This window comes from Acanthochromis polyacanthus, chromosome 17 (genome assembly GCF_021347895.1).
Source record: "Acanthochromis polyacanthus isolate Apoly-LR-REF ecotype Palm Island chromosome 17, KAUST_Apoly_ChrSc, whole genome shotgun sequence".
In the NCBI taxonomy this organism is placed as follows: Eukaryota; Metazoa; Chordata; class Actinopteri; family Pomacentridae; genus Acanthochromis; species Acanthochromis polyacanthus.
In genome coordinates this window covers 29,811,299-29,828,672 of record NC_067129.1, presented here as the reverse complement: position 1 = coordinate 29,828,672, position 17,374 = coordinate 29,811,299, and the positions used below count along the sequence as shown (strand labels likewise).

The 17,374-nt window shown below is 37.2% G+C and overlaps 1 protein-coding gene across 1 annotated transcript; it reads right to left on the bottom strand.

Moving 5' to 3' along the window:
• Positions 1-800: 800 nt before the first annotated feature.
• Positions 801-16,904, bottom strand: fam114a2 (family with sequence similarity 114 member A2). Its single transcript, XM_022201809.2, has 14 exons — positions 16,648-16,904; positions 15,133-15,375; positions 13,421-13,520; positions 12,677-12,778; positions 11,833-11,951; positions 10,687-10,821; positions 10,366-10,530; positions 8,952-9,075; positions 8,777-8,856; positions 8,468-8,557; positions 4,616-4,740; positions 4,462-4,534; positions 2,983-3,036; positions 801-2,307 (listed from the first exon to the last, which is right to left on the bottom strand). Exons 2-14 carry the CDS (start codon positions 15,349-15,351, stop codon positions 2,206-2,208), a joined length of 1,488 nt encoding a protein of 495 aa, XP_022057501.2. The 5' UTR covers positions 15,352-15,375; positions 16,648-16,904; the 3' UTR covers positions 801-2,205.
• Between the last annotated feature and the right edge of the window lie 470 nt (positions 16,905-17,374).

Here is a 17,374-nt window from a genome sequence, read left to right as displayed (position 1 = left end):
CAATACAAAAATATCTATAAAATATATTTAAAAATAAGGGATTTTTTTGTATGTTGTGTTAGTAACCGCCCATTAAAGCTGATTCTGATTATTCAAACTGGCTTCACTTTGTCCTTGATTATTTGTTTGGTCCATAAATATTTGCCAAATCCCTACATAATGTCAGAAATTGTTTACTTTTGTCCACAACTCAAATACATTCGGTTTATTTTAATTAATGAGAAAAAAATAACTCATAAAACATTTACATTTAAAACACTTGAAACAGTATTTTAAATTTATTATTTGGTTATAAAATACAGTTAAGGATTAATTGAAAATATGAAAGCTGATCCATTAATCAGCTAATTATTGCAGCTATATCTCCTAGAAAACTCTGAAGAGAAAACATAATCTATTACTGCTTTATATTAATAAATGTGCTTAAATACAAATAGTTTGCTAATATTACTGATTTATGCAATGTTGTACATTTACGTGGTTATTTGTACATTATGGAATTGCTTGATTTTTTTTTTAACTAAAATTAAATATCTGAATGTTTCCTCCGGCAATGAAATTATTTTCTGCCAAACGAGATCCAGTCTAAACAGCTCACATGACAAAAAGCTAAACAGAAATAGAATTTATTTATCTGGGATTTAAAGTGAACACCAGAAAACAGGAATTTATCGCACCACGAGAAGTTAGATTTCATCAAAACATGCATCACCATAAACCAAAACTGAAATCTAAAAGTACAAAAAGAAAAAAATACAACAAAAGCTGTAAATAAAACCCGCACAGAAATCACAGGCAGCTCTAAGAAAACACATTTATTTGAAAACCATCTGAGATAGCAGACACACAGTACACTATATTTGTATATATGTCACTCCAACACACAGCTGGTAGCGTTTTTCACTGTCTTCATGGCAGAGAGAAGCTTCTTCTTCAGATAAACACCTGAAGCTAGAGTAGATGACATTCAGAAGAGGCTTAAAAACACTGAAATTTACAACCTAAATGTTTGTGTTCCTCAGCAGAGGAGACGTGAGTTCTGTCATTTACACGAAGGGATTACGAAGGATGAAGGTTAGAAAAAGAGAAAGAAAATGAAGCAGAAGGTTTGAGGCTGAAAATGAGGATTTCTTGTAATGGAGCAGCTTTTTTTAGGGGATAGACATGAATAAAGAAGCAGACGGGGGAAATTTAGCTTTAGCAGGGCAGACTGTTGAGGTTATACAAGAAGTATCTATTAAGTAATTGATTTATGAAGTGAAAATATGAGTCATTAGGCCCGATACTAACAAACTACAAGTCTGCTTCTGACACTGCAGCATCATTTGAACATTTAGAACTCTTAATATTACTCATGAAACGCTGATTTTGCTGAATTAATCGGTCCAAATGTTAAATATTCAAGCAGTGTGATGACAGAGGGAAGACCCAGGATTTTAACAGGTGAAAAACTTGAGTTTTGCTTCAAGTCAAGTTTTCTTTTTGGATTAAATCTGGCTCCTAATCTAAAAACTCAAAGTGTTTTGACTGTGGTGAGCTCCAAAAAGTGACAGAAAAGTCAGATTTTTAACTGATACTTCTGTAGAAATATGGCGAGTTTAAAAAGATGGCACAGTCGGCTCTAGATGTACGATAATATCCTCTAATTACAGCCAGTCTACCCATAATTTAAGGATTATAGAAACCAAATAAACTACAATCTGTGTTTTGGAGATTTTGAGAAATAATTCAAAGCTTTCGGAGTTATTTAGGACCCATTGTTCTCAGATGATTGTAGCTTGGTGGCTGCAAAAGATGAAAAGTTTGAGGACAAATGATGGAGTTTAAGAAAGATCTGCACAGAAAAGCAAAAATATAGGCAGTAAAGACAGAATATCTTGTTATTATGGCTTTCTATATGCTTTCTTGAGCTGTTATTAAACAAATTACCATAAACCTCGTAAGACTTGCTGAAAGTTTGAAGTAAAGCACATGAATGCTGTCCAAAAAAAAAAGTGGTGCACTTTTAGAGTAAGTTCTGTACCATTAATATAACACCAGGCCTTCAGTTTTACAAACAAACCAGCAAAATTTAACACTGATGCGTTTCCTCCCAGGCGTCACGCTGATTCCACCTGAAGAGTCTGACGCAGGTGATTTAGTTGTTTTTAAAGACAGTTTTACAGACAGTCGGTGCTCTGCGGTGGATCTGAGGACGAGCACACGTCACTGATTGGACGATTCGGATCTCCTCTGGATGTGAGAAATCTCCAGGATGGGCATGAGGAGCTGGAAGGCGTCCTGGATGTAAGACGCACTGTTGGACGCCTGAGTGGGGAGAAGATTTAGAAAACATGTTTTTTTTATTTAAAACACATGAACGCAATATAACAGAACCAGAAAAGTCCTTATTGTCAATAAAGACCAGGAATTTGAATTGAATGGAGTTACTGAGCAACAAGAAGAGAGTAAAAGAACAAATACTGAATCTAAATCTGAGAAATTCTAAAAAAAAAAAAAAACCCTCTGTAAAAAGAGAAGTATATAAAGCATAAAATAGGTACTGTGTAAATAAAGTACTGTGTAAAATAAATTAGAATACAATTATTACATGTGAAATACAAGAAAACTGAGTTTAGCAAAAACGAACAAACCACCTCCTTAAAAAAGGTTACCTGAGTGAATCTGAAGCAGCAGTGTCATTATCTCTTGTTCCTTTTATTCTTGTTTACTTTCATGATCACACAGAGAACGAGCAGCGTTTGTACAATAATAGAGAGTGAATAATGAACAGAAAAACTGATAAAGCAGTGGTCAGTTTGCTGTTATGGAGCCAATAAGAAGCACATAAAGTAAAGCTAAATGTGAGCGGATGCAGCCCTCTGACATGTTCACTGCAATGAGGCTGAAATTAAATCCACCAGAAACATGTCCAGAGGAGGAAACAGCTGCTGAGGTGGAGCAGATTTAATTACACCGTGTGTGGAGGAGAACGACACAAACCTCCAGAAAGACTCCGGTTATCAGCGGGTTCAGGACGTCTCCCTTCTCGTTCGACTGGAAAACAGACAGTTTGGAAAATGAAAACGCTGCAAACGGAGCAGGGATTAATTAAAGTTTGATGTTTGAGACAGTAAAGAAAAATAAAACAGAAGATAAACGCTCTGTGGAGTTAAATCAACCTGCTGGCTGTCAACGTTTAGAACCTTAAAAGATTAAAAGCTTTGGTTCAACATTTTGCAAAACCGAAAGGAAAACGCTGGTGGTGAAGCAGATAAATGGTTAAAAATAAACCCTAGAAATCACAAATTTTATTACATTTAAAGGATAAAAGTTACATGATGACAATGAAAACAAACCAAACTACATCCCTCCTTAAGAAAAGTAAGAAAAAGGCTTTTACAGGAAACAACCATTATTTATTACTGTGCTATTATTTCACATTAATCCTCTTTTTTTGTGCTCATGTCTCATTTTTTTATTCCCTGTGGTTCATTTTTAGCTGCAATAAAAAGTCCTGAACCTCTTTAGAAACACAACAACCAGGACTAGAAGCAAAGGTAATGTTTTTATGCAGCGTGACGCAGTTTAATGCTGGAAATTATATTTACAAAGACAACAAAAGAAAGCTGGATTTCTTTGCAAAGATTACTCTGTGATTTTTCATCTTTTCTGTGATGACTGTCTTTAGCTTTTAATGGTGATTTTTGCAGTGATTTGGTGGTTTTCTTTTTTAAACAATATTATTAAAAAAAGGTTTATTTTTTAATAAATCAACTTGAACCATCATGTTTCTGCTGTATTAAGTCTAAATATTTGTATTTTAACATTATTCAACAATATTTCAAGGTCATTTCATTGTTTTATTAATATATAATTGTTCATTTTTTTAGGATAACATGCAGCTGAATCCATCATCACTCATATTTTTAATTTTTTTTTTTTTTTTTTACAAAATCTGCTAACTGCAAATGGTAGAATTTGGGGAAATTTTTAATTAAACACGAGAATAAAGTGACTGAATGAAAATTTCAAACATGATGAATTAAAAGCATCATTGGAAAGTTGAAAATCGAATCATTTGTTCATGTTTCTACAGTTTCTCTGTTTCATAAATGGTTCATAGAATGAAGTGATTTTGATGAAATCTTCAGCTGAAATTCACAAGATTAATTAAAAGCACAGCTGGAAAGTTGAACATCGGACAATTTGTTGATGTCTTTATAGTTTCTGTGTTTGATTAAAGGGATAATTTTGGCAACTTTTTTAAATTAAAATTGAGGCATAAAGTGATTTTTTATTAAAATTTTAGCTTAAATCCATAAAATATGGCATGATTAGTTAAAAGCACCACTGGAAAGCTGAACATCAGACCATTTGTTCACGTTTTTACAGTTTCTCTGTTCTCTGAATGGTTTAATTTTAGTGATTTAAAAAAAGCTGGTGTGTTTTGGGGTTCAGAGGGTTAAAACTACCACTTACCCCTGCTGTGGTCAAACAGGAGGTGAACTTCTTGGAAAGCAGTGACAGTTCTTTACACAGGATAACCGTTAACCTGAGGACAGAAAACAAAAGCAGACGTTTAGGTCAAATCCAGTTATTCCACGGTGCAGCGTCTCCAAACATGTGGTCTTACTGAGACAGGACGCTGGCCTCCGTGTCGCTGTTGGAGAACAGGATCATCTCGGCCAGTTTGTGGAAAACTTCGATGGATCGCGCCGTAAGCTCGGCCAAACTCCTGATAGCTGCAGCGTGAACCTCCTGACGAGATTCAACACAAACACAAACTGATGAACAAACCGGGAAACACCTGCAGAGGGAACCGTGTGGGGCAGTTCCATTCCTTTTACCCCACAGTGGCAACTTATTTTATCTCAAGTTGACATATTTTCATCTAAAAACACAACAAAAACTTGTCAGAGTCGAGTAATAATGTGTCAGTAGTTTAAAATAAACAATTCCAATAAGAACCACAAAGGGTTTCCAACTACGTATGTAATTGGGGATTCAGTTATAAACAAGTTTCTTAACCAATAGTCATCAATCATCCATTGATAAGTCAATAAAATAATGCAGATGTTTATCTATATGTCATGTGTTTTTAACTACAGACACTGTTGTAGCAATAAATTAGTCCAGTACATCCAACAACACTCTCCTGGTAAACCCCTACTTACACATGTGGACAAAATTGTTGGTACCCCTCAGTTAAAGAAGGAAAAACCCACAATTCTCACTGAAATCACTTGAAACTCACAAAAGTAACAATAAATAAAAAAATATTGAAAATTAAATAATCAAAAACAGCCATTACTTTTGAATTGTTGATTAACATAATTATTTAAAAAAACAAACTAATGAAACAGGCCTGGACAAAAATGATGGTACCTCTATAAAAGATTGAAAACTATTTGACCAGAATGACATGATTAACTCAGGTGTGTCATTTAATTGACATCACAGGTGTTTCCAAACTCATAATCGGTCAGTCTGCCTATTTAAAAGGAGACAAGTAGTCACCCTGCTGTTTGGTGAAAAGGTGTGTACCACACTGAACATGGACAACAGAAAGCGAAGGAGAGAATTGTCCCAGGACATCCGAAAAAAAATTATAGACAAACATCTTAAAGGTAAAGGCTATAAGACCATCTCTAAACAGCTTGAAGTTCCTGTGACAACAGTGGCTCATATTATTCAGAAGTTCAAGACCCACGGGACAGTAGCCAACCTCCCTGGACGTGGCCGCAAGAGGAAAATTGATGACAAATTGAAGAGACGGATCGTTGGAATTGTATCCAAAGAGCCCAGAGCAACCTCCAAAGAAATTAAAGGTGAACTCCAAGGCCAAGGTACATCAGTGTCAGATCGCACCATTCGTCGTTGTTTGAGCCAAAGTGGACTTCATGGGAGACGACCAAGGAGGACACCACTGCTGAAAAAAACTCATAAAAAAGCCAGACTGGAATTTGCAAAAATGCATGTTGACAAGCCACAAAGCTTCTGGGAGAATGTCCTTTGGACAGATGAGACCAAACTGGAGCTTTTTGGTAAGGCACATCAGCTCTATGTTCATAGACTCAAAAACCAAGCATACGAAGAAAAGAACACTGTCCCTACGGTGAAACATGGAGGAGGCTCAGTAATGTTTTGGGGCTGCTTTGCTGCATCTGGCACAGGGTGTCTTGAAAGTGTGCAAGGTACGATGAAATCTGAAGACTATCAAGACATTCTGGAGAGAAATGTGCTGCCTAGTGTCAGAAAGCTTGGTCTCAGTCGCAGGTCATGGGTCTTCCAACAGGACAACGATCCAAAACACACAGCCAAAAACACCCAAGAATGGCTGAGAGAAAAGCGTTGGACTATTCTAAAGTGGCCTTCTATGAGCCCAGATCTGAATCCCATTGAACATATGTGGAAGGAGCTGAAACATGCCATTTGGAGAAGACACCCATCAAACCTGAGACAACTGGAGCTGTTTGCTCATGAGGAGTGGGCCAAAATACCTGTTGACAGCTGCAGAACGCTCAATGACAAATACAGAAATCGTTTAATTGCAGTGATTGCCTCAAAAGGTTGTGCAACAAAATATTAAGTTATGGGTACCATCATTTTTGTCCAGCCCTATTTCATTAGTTTGTTTTTTTAAATAATTATGTTAATCAACAATTCAAAAGTGATGGCTGATTTTGATTATTTAATTTTCAATAAATTTTTATTTATTGTTACTTTTGTGAGTTTCAAGTGATTTCAGTGAGAATTGTGGGTTTTTCCTTCTTTAACTGAGGGGTACCAACAATTTTGTCCACGTGTGTATCCAAATACACGAGCTCTGTCCAAAGGCATTAACCACCGCAGAAGTCTCTGTCATGGTGCCCCTTTACGAGCTAAACTCCCACAATGCTCTCTGCTTTTTAATCCCAACTGTCCATATTCTGAATGACGCCTCCTCGAGATTAAGGTTTAACAGAACCCAGGGCTGCATTTTCAAAGACCACACTTCTAGGATTCATGGTTTTTTCATTACTTATTGAGTTGGACAGCTTATGGAGAGCTCATTTCTGGCCTCCATAGACAACAGTCACAGCGTAGAGTGTTGAACGTGAATCAAGTTTTCATGTAAAAAAACTGTTTTGATGTCTTCAGTTGCACACGAAAGTTATCATTTAGCTGTGAAAATGTGAGAAACACACCATACTCTAACTCGTCTTTAGAAGCCGCCAGCCATCATTGGTCCACATGTTGAATGTTCCAACTGTGTGATTACAGAAGGAAGAGCCAGGATTTTAACTGGTTCAGACTTGAGTTTTGCATCAAGTCAACTTGTCTTTTTTGGATTAAATCTGCCTCCACGTCTTGAATTCTTGATTTCTGAGAGCGTCTAAAGACAAACCTTCCCTCTACAAAGCGCTGGCTGTAGATGTCCAAAGATATTCACTAATTACAGCCAGTCTGTCCAGAATTTGAGGATTATAAAAACCAAACAAACTATAGTCTGTGTTTTGGTGATTTTGAGAATAATTTTAAGGTTTTCAGACTCAACTAGGACTCAGTGTTCCAAATAGTTGCAGCTTGGTGGCTACAAAAAGATTACAAGTTTTAGAACCGATTATAAGTAGAATGATGGTGTTTAGGAAAGATATGCAGAGAAAACCAGACATCTCAGGAGCTGCAAACTGTCACGTTAGCTAAAGAACCAAGACTTATCTTGTTGGCTCATTAAAGGAGGCACAATGCGACTTTGGTAAGCACAACTCTATGTTAATGATAATTAATTCTATTCAGCACATTAATTACATTTCCAAAGATGATACAAGCATGCTCAAATTATTAGAAATAAACATTTAACATCATAACTTGTTAGTTAGAGAGTACTATTTGAGCGGAAGAAAACCCCTTTAATGTAAATATTCTTAAATTTGTTCTCTTAGTATCCTTCTGTTATTCTGTTTTTATTTTATATACAGTGTATATACTTCACCTCTTTAATTTATAGTTGTGTTTTCTTGCTTTTCTTACTGTCACTTTCAAATTTAGCAGCGTGGGACTAATAAAGGATATTCTATTCTAAAACCATATGTACGTGGGCAGAAAGTAGTATTTAGCCTTGAATAAACCTTTAAATCCAAAACTTGTTAGAAACTGGATGGAGCTGATCTTTAGAACCATGTGTAGTATTTTGACTAGAATAACCTTTGAAACTTGAAGTATTTGGGCATCAAGTAGAACTTTGTGTGGAAAAGTCCTTCAGTAAATGTTTGCAGTGATAACTAGCATTCTGGGTGGAATTGGCCTTTAAAACCATGAACTTTGGCGATCATCCATTTCAGTGGGAGGATCTATATGCATTCGCACGTCATTTGACTTCTTTGTTGTCGGTTAATATATTTTTAGAAAGTTAAATTAACAACAGTCCGTAATTAAATAACAAATACTCATTAACATCCTTATTTGCAGAGTTAAATCCTGACTACTGTGAGCATGAACGCACCTCTACAGAGAGCTGTTTCTTCTCGTCCTCCTCGTCTTTTGGCTCTGGTTTATTCATTTCAGTGATCCGGCTGCAGGCGTTTTTACAGGCCTGTTAGAGGTCAGAGATCCATCATGTTACTCTGATTACACAAACATGAACACATAATGATGGAAGACATTACAAAAGCCAGAACTGCCCTATCCAACTGGTTATCAAGGTTGAAATTTACGGTTTTCTCCAGCTGCATTGTGCCACATGCTGCTGGTATTTCATCCACTGAATCAAACTAAGACGTGATAACTAAAGCAGTAAACGTGTGACTTCTACCTTGCTGAGTTTGTCTGATGAGACGCTGAGACCCTCCATGGCTTCTGTTAACTCCTTCTCAAACTCTGAACCGTCCTCATCTGCAATCACAAACACCATCACGTATTCCAGACGTTAACGCCGCTTCGTTCCTCTTTAAACGAGTGGTTTTACATCTGCTTTGTGAGGATGCTACCTTTCTTCTCGTCAACTTCCTCGTCGTCAAACTCCACCAGGGAGAAAGAGTCCTTGATGTGGTCGAGCTCCTCTCTGAGCTGAACCAGCTCGTCTCCAGACACAGTGCTCAGCACCGACTTCACCTGCAGAGAAACACCAGAATGCACAAGGGCTGCAGCTATCGACTAGTTCAGGAATTGATCGGGTATCCTATCGATTATTCTGGCCATTAATCAATTAATCGAATTCCTATCTTGATGTTACAGCATCAAAAGCAGAACTGAGTGTGCTGTGCAACAGAAATGATCATCCCGGTGGAACACTGGTGGACATCTGTGGTGTTTTGTACATACATAGTACAGTACAGGGGTATTGTACATACATACACATATATAGTATAGTACACTGTGTATTGTACATATATTAGACCCTCCAGAAAAACGCGGGCTAAAATCCTTGATTATGCCAATAAATATGCGGAGGTTTTATGCCATTTTATGCGGGGAAATTCCAGAAAGTTGCAAAGTATTGTCGTGAAATATGCAAAAATATGCACGATTCACCTGCCGTCTGGCCGCAGAGGGATGCGTCCTCTAATCAGACACTGGGTCTGCTGTGGGGTTACTGGACTGACAGTCTGTGCTTTGGGAGGGGGAGAAGCTCACAGCAGCACCTGCTGCTGGTTGAGGACAGTAGCTGCAGAATGATCCGAGTTTTCCTGTCAGTCTCCAAAACGGCAGAAAAAGTCGCTAGATTTGTGGCTAGTCGCTTTTGACAAAAAAAGTCGCTAGGACGCTTTGGAAAGTCGCTACATTTAGCGAGAAAGTCGCTAAGTTGGCAACACTGGCCCCACGCTCCGCATCAGCTCGTGCTTCTAGTGTGTGTGTGAATGAACTGATGACATCAGGCGTCACATAAAAACTCACAACTCCATTTATATCGGTTATAGTTTTCTCATTTTATGCGGAAATTGTGAAATCAAGCGGGACCCGCATATTTCTCTTTTTTTTCGTGGAAATGTGAGATTCTTGCGGGAATTATGTGCTGTTTTGCGGGGATTATGCGGCCTTTTGGGAAATAATTGACCCCCGCATAATCAGCGGCATTTTGGTGATTAATGCTGGAATTCATGCGATCGCATAATCGCGTTTTTCTGGAGGGTCTAATATATAGCGCCCAGTCAAATTAAACATTCTCTTATAATTTATTAATTATATGCCCGTACAGGATGAAGTCTGGACTAGTTAGTGACCTGGGGTGGAGTATGTAGTGGATTAAACAAAGCCTCCATTTAGAGAATTTTGCCTCAAAGGAACTTTAGAAAGCGAATTACTGGAGTAACTCGAGGAATCGTTTCAGCCCGACTCACACATGAGGCTTTTACTCCAACATGTCAGCGTGTCGTAGTTCAAACAGAAAAGCTTCCGTCGTACCTTTGCTTCGCTCTCTCGAGACAGAATCTCCAGAGCCTCGAGGTGCGACAGCCCCTGAAACTCATCAAACAGCATTCCATAGTGAGCGACCACCTTCTTCTCCGAGTCCGTCGAGTCTTTCTCCGCCGTCTGCTGCTCCTCTCGCTCCTTCGCCTCCCTCAACACCTGAGAAAAAAGAAAAACACAGAGTTGAAAGACAGCGACACATGAAAGAGGCAGAATCTGGGTCAAACAACCAGTAAAAGTAAAACTGAAGGGATCTACACTCCCCCAGCAGACTTAGTTTTTCATTTGTAGCTGGTTTTCTCAGTCGTTCATCACCTGAGACAGAGTGGCGTTCCTGTTCATCAGTCCTTTGGTCTTCTTAAAGCCGGGATCTCCTTCTGCGATCACGTCCATCGTCTTCTTTCCGATGAACTCCAGAGCATCCAGACCGCCTGTTATCACCGTCTTACCCTGTGAGGAGGTTTACTTTCATATTTACACATATTCTACACACTGACAGGAACTTTCTGGTCATCCAGTGCTTCTCCCATTTGAAAATTTTGCACTTTTTTTTCCATTTTCAGGAACCAGTAAGCAAAAACTTTGCCTTGGTGATTTGGATCTGCTGGAAACAACTTCGTCCATGTTTAGTTTCTTTAGAAAAATCAACACTGTTTGGAGTCTTTTGCTAGCTTTAGCTGAAATTCACACAGGGTTACTGAAAAGCACCATGGGAAAGTTGAAAATCAGCTCATTTGTTTTCAAGGTTTCGGTGTTTGATAAATGGTGTAATTTAAGTTTTTGTTAAATAAACATGTATAATAATGTGATTTTGACTCATTCTTTAGCTGAAAAAGTGAAATTCACACAATTTTTACAGTTTCTCTGTCTGATAAGTGGTGTAATTTTGGTAATTTTTTAAAATGAAAAAAGTGATTTTAATTAAAATTTTAGCTTAAATCTATGAAATATCACATAATTAGTTCAATCACCACCGGAAAGTTGAAAATCGGACCATTTGTTCATGTTTTTACAGTTTTTGTGTTTGATAAAAGGTAAAACTTTGGGGTTTTTTTGTTCATCAAAAATGTAGAATGAAGTGATTTTAATGAAAATTTTACCTTAAATCCATAAAATATCACATGATTAATTAAAAGCATCATTGAAAAGTTGAAAATCGGACCATTTGTTCATGTTTTTACAGTTTCTCTGTTTGATAAAAGGCATAATTTTGTCAATTTTAAAAAATTAAACACTCACAATAAAATTATTTGGATGAAAATTTTAGCTTAAATCCATAAAATATCACAGGATTATTTAACAGCACCACTGGAAAGAGGAAAACTGAACCATTCATTCATGGTTTTACAGCTTCTCTGTTTGATAAATGGGAGGATTTAGGTGATTTTTAAAAAAATTAAACATGTATAATAAAGTGATTTTGATGAAACCTTTATTTTCTGAATTTAAACGTCTCCTTACTGTGCTCTGGACGACGCTGGTGAGCGACGACAACATTCCCATCGCGCTTCCCACCGCAGACGACCCATCCAGCTCCACTTTGTCCGCCTCAATGCCGCCTTCACCTCCAGAAGAAGAATCTAAGGACGGATGTAGAGTTAATAAACGCTGACTGATCAGATAAAGAAAAGTGAAATTTACACGTTTCAGCAGCAGGACTCAAAAGAGCCATGGAAAAACCATGACAAGGAAAAGTAGAAAAAGGCTAAAAATACAGATCTAATAGAGATTATGTACATCTTTACCATGAAATGATTCATTCTCATCTGTAGACTGAACAAAAACATAAACGCAGCAGGTGCTACATCATTTTGCACATTCCTGCACAATATAAACATTTCTGGTACTTTTTTTAAATTCTTATTTGTCTTGTGAAACTTTGTGACATATTTTATCTTTCTATAAAAAAATCTACTTCAGCAGAGGAAAATTCTTGATATGTGAAAACCTACTGAGCAAAAAAACTGATTCTGATCCTCATTTTTAGACACAAAGTTACAACTAATACTTCTATGACTTTAGAGCTGCATTTTGCCGTTTGTGCACAAAAACGTTTGCCTTTGGCAAATTTTCAACCACTGAAGTCTCAAGTGTGGCTTTAATGGAAAAGAACTTCTCTGATCTGTGAGTATTAAATGTTTTTATATCAGAACTGTGACATCTTTTGGTTGTTCTATGATGTCCGTTCTGTTGCAGGATTGCTGTTAAAACAACAAACCACCGAAGCCGCCAGGTTAAAAAGACCACAATAAGACATTCAGTGCTGCGTTTCTACTCCTGTTCAGTCCAGAAGGTAACATCATACTCTGCTCTTTCTCTTCCTCCTCCACCTGAGCCGACAGTTCGGTCGGACTCGGGATTCCCAGAGACGTCTCTGCCTTCTCCATCACCTGAGTGAGTCCTTGGCCTGTAAGACATGAAGAAAATGAGTTTAAATCGTGATAAAACATTTAAGGCAGAACACAGATTTAATCTCTGGGTTTGAAAAGCTTGTTTTGCTTCAAAAAAGATGACAAAATTAACATTATTTATTAGAGCCAGAAACTGTAAGAACTGAAGAATCGTCGGATTTCCTACTTTCCAACAGTCCTTGAACTAATCATCAGACATCATCAATCTGACATGTAGCTCTTTTAAGAATAATAACCAAATTTAAACTTAAAATCTTGATATTAAATCAAGTTTAGCTGATTCTACGTGCTTCATTTGCCAAAAATAAACAATTTGCATTAGATTTCTGCCAAAAATGGGATGGTACTCGACTGAACAACAAAGTAGAGAGGAGACAAGCGTGGAAGGAAATTAAAAATGTCAAAAGTAAAGTATCTGTAGCAGGTAGAACCACCATTTGTGTTCCAGTGTTGGTACTGGTCCACAGAGAAAAAGAAAAATGTAACAAGGGGAAAGAACATCCTGAAAAAGCTTGGACTTCAGATGATAAACACAAAACTGGATGCTAACTTGGTGTTGTGTCTTTTTATGGGACAGTTTTCCAGTTAGACAAACTAGAAAAGCTGTAGAAGAAACACGGTTACGTCGTCAAACTCACCCACTGTGGCCACGGTAGCTGTTGCTGTGGACAAGATGGATTTGCCCCAACTGCCCCAATATCCCCAACCGCCCTGAGACACCGTCGACTCAGCGGGAGTCTGGGAGAGAAGAAATGAGGTAAAGAACAAAAACAGAGCAAGAAACGGATGGTTAAAAGGTTGTTACTGTTGTAAAACCAATGACCTTTGGTGTCACTGCAGCTGATTGAAGTGTTGAAAGAGATGGAGCTTGTTTTAAACTCACAGTTTTGTTATTATCTAGTATGTCGCTGCTCTCAGTGTCATCGGTCATTACTGAATGACGTAACGCTGCTTCAACACTCATATAAGCACAGACAGTCAGATAAGCTCCCACTGTCAACAGCCTCGACGGAAACATTCAACGTTTGACGTGCAGCAGATAAAAACATGAAAATTTCAAGTCAATGTGACACAAAATCACATAAAAACAGAGAAACAAGACATGAAAGCTCAAAAGAGAGAAGCAGAAAGATAAAAACGGCAAACAAAACCAAACAATAATGATAAAAACAAGACTTAAAATGGCCAAATCAGTTTTACATGTTCTCTATAATCAACTTTGAACATCAATATTATGGGATGTAACACAGTTTTATGTCACAAACAGACAAAACTGACTCCAAAGATGTTTAAAACGATAAAAATGTGACACAAAATGACAACAACAAGACACAAAACAAGAAAAACAAGAAACTAAATGTCAATAGAGAGAAGCAAAACGACAAAAAGTACACACAAAGTGACCACAGAGGGAAAAAACTGTCTCAAAGACAAACAAAATGACACAAAAGTGATGTAAAAATCCCTCAATGGAGACAAAAAATGACAAAGATGAGTAGAAAACAACAAAAACGAGACTCAAAATGACCAGATCAGTTTTACATCCATCCAGGTGTCTCAGTCTAAACACTAAATCTGGTTTCTGTTCATTTTCTCGGGAACCAGCTGTGATCATCAGTATTATGGGATGGATCCTGGTGTGAACAGTTTAGAGTCATAGAAACAATCATTGGTTTCCTGGATGTGTTTCTGTTTTCTGATCATTCACCAGAGAAAACTTTACAAAGTGCATTCTGGGTAAACTTTAAGGCTCATATCATGTTGGTAGGAGGTTGGTCACAACTATTAGGGACAATGGAAGGAGCTTTTATAAACATTTTTGATAATTTTGGACCATTTGGGGTCATTCTGGAAAAGTTTTTGTCATTTTGGGGAAATAATGAGAAACTGAGGAGACATTTCTGTTCATTTTGCTGAGTTTTGGATTATTATTGGATGTTTTTTTGACTCATTTTGTGCAATTTTTGAGTCATTCTGGACAAATTTAGGGAAAAAAGTGCATTCTGGGTAAATTTTAACTTCATATTAGCATGTTGACAGGTGGCTGGTCAGAACTATTAAAGGACCATTTGACACATGGAAGAAACCAGAATCATCTGTAGTCATGATTCATTCTTTGTCTGCATTTTTACTCATTTCCTGTGTACTTCAAGGGTCTGTAACTCAGAAAATATTCAGTGGGATTTTGAGTATTATTGTTCCTGTTGAGATTTTTATCTGTCCATGACCAAGAAGAAATGTGGTCCAAAGTGTGTCTAATTAAAGCCACGTTCTCTTAAACACTGTGCAGCTTTACCAAAGTAAGGAGGTTTAGTTATTGTTGTTATCTGTGTGTTTATCTCTCTACTACCTTTGCCGGCTGCTCCTCCACTTTCGGCTTCTCCTCTTGAACTTCGGCTACAGGTTTGGTTTCGGGTCTCCTCCTGGCTTTCCTCGTCGGCGCCACGTCGGTCGAGGTGTCCGGTGTGGTCGCTGAGGAGCTCTCAGGCGTTTCAGGAGGAGAAGCATCCTGATCGTCTGGAGCCTCCGAGCCTTCGGCTGCTGTACGAGGAGCTTCGCTGTCTGACATCTTAGCAAATGTCTCCGAACATGCCTACAGAATGAAACGGGGACAAAACATATCAGCGTCAGCCGGATATACTTCTGCAAACACTCTGTTGTTTTGAGCTTTGAGTGTTTACGGATCGAGGAACAATTAATCAGTTTGTTGTTGAGTGAAAAACAAATTATCTTGACAATTGATCAGTTTGAGTAACTTTTAACCAAAACAGAGTCAAAATTCTCAGATTCTAGCACCTTAAATATGAATATTTTCTGTTTATTTACTCCACAACAGAAGATCTTTGCATTGTGGACAAAAAATAAAATTCAGGAAGTCGTCTTGGGCTTTGGGAAACACTGATTGACATTTTTAGAACTTTTTTGGACATTTTGTTGGCCAAATAACTGATCGACTCATTAAAGAAATAGGCTGTCGATTAATCAAACAATAAAAACATTCTTTAGCTGCAGCCCGAAGGTTAAGGGTAGCAAGCAAGTCAATTATTCAAGCATTATTCAAATAAATAAATGAAATAAAAAGAATAAATAAAATGCTAAATACAACACGCAGCAAGACAAAATAAATTAAAGAAATTAAACACATTTAAAACTTGAATTAAAGTATTTAAAAGCTAAGTTTAATCAGATTTTTCTGTGAACCTGCAGATATTAATCAATTTGAATCACCTTTAACAACAATTCAATCAGTCTTCAGCTATTATATCCAAGCATTCAGTGACTTATGATGCATTAATTGCAGGATTAACTGTGTACGAAAATGCTGCAAATTCTAAATATTTTTTCCCAGTTTTCATTTCAGCCACATCCAGATAACAGCTGTTGGTTTTCTGTGCAGAGGGAGAGTTTTCTGAGTCTCAAACTGTGGCTTTCAAGGGTCAAATTAGCTAAAATAATAAATATGTTATAGATAAATACAGCACGTCTGTTTATGGAAGTCCCACAGTCAACATTTTTGATAAATAGAACAAATAATAGGCATTTCTGTGGCTGGATAACATACAGTGTGTCCCAAAGTCAACATTTTAACTACATTTAACAAAAAAATGAAGTTATATTGTAAACAGAAGTTGATAATCTTAGATTAAGACCTGTCAGTGTAACATCTTGCAGAATTTAGCTATATTAACAAGTAATGCTACTGATACATGCTAGTAGCTTTAGTGAGCTGCTCGTTCGTGTCAAAACTATAGTATAAAAGCAGAGTCAGTTGTTTTCTAGCACTTTAATCATTTTTACCTATTTTTTTCGTGATAAAACACCTACAGACACTTTCTTTCTGTGCTAAAAACAAACCAAAACTCACCTTTGCTCAACTGTCAAAGTCCTGATGCTAGCAGTGGATGTTACCTCAGTATGCTAGCACTTTACCTCCCGGAATAAACGACAAGCACGGTCCTTTGATACCTGGTTTGTACTTCAGATTGATCACCTAAAACGTCTTCAAGTTTTCCAGTAAAAAGTGCAAAGACTCTGCTTTTCTGCCTCTTTTTGTCCGCCTGGATTAGCCACGTCACATTCTGTTTTCAAAGACCAGCTTTTAAAGTTAGCCGTGCTGAGAGGTGCAGCGTCCGGCTGGGATTTGCAAAATAAAAGGACCGCCGCGACTCAAACATGATTAAAAAGGAGTATGTAGTATTTTGTAAACAATACGACATTTAAATATTACGCGTTTAGATTTAAGCAATTAAACACTGCTTAAAAATCTGCGGAAATGTCAAATATTATTGCACTTTACACAAGGTGACAGGTTTCGCGATATTATTTTGATATACAGTAGTCATACAACCGGTCTGCCTCTATCTGTCGTCTGGCAACTTGACAGAAGATTTCCGGAAACGTCAAAATAAAATCATCAATTTCGATTAAAAAAATAGTTCACCAAGATAAAATGCTGAAATATTTATTTGTCTCAAGTATTCTGTGTCTGGATTTAATTTTTAAAAATTAATTAATTCATTCCAAATTTATTAAAGATAAAATACTAATGATAATTTTATTATAAAAATATTTGCTTAAATACAAGAAATATT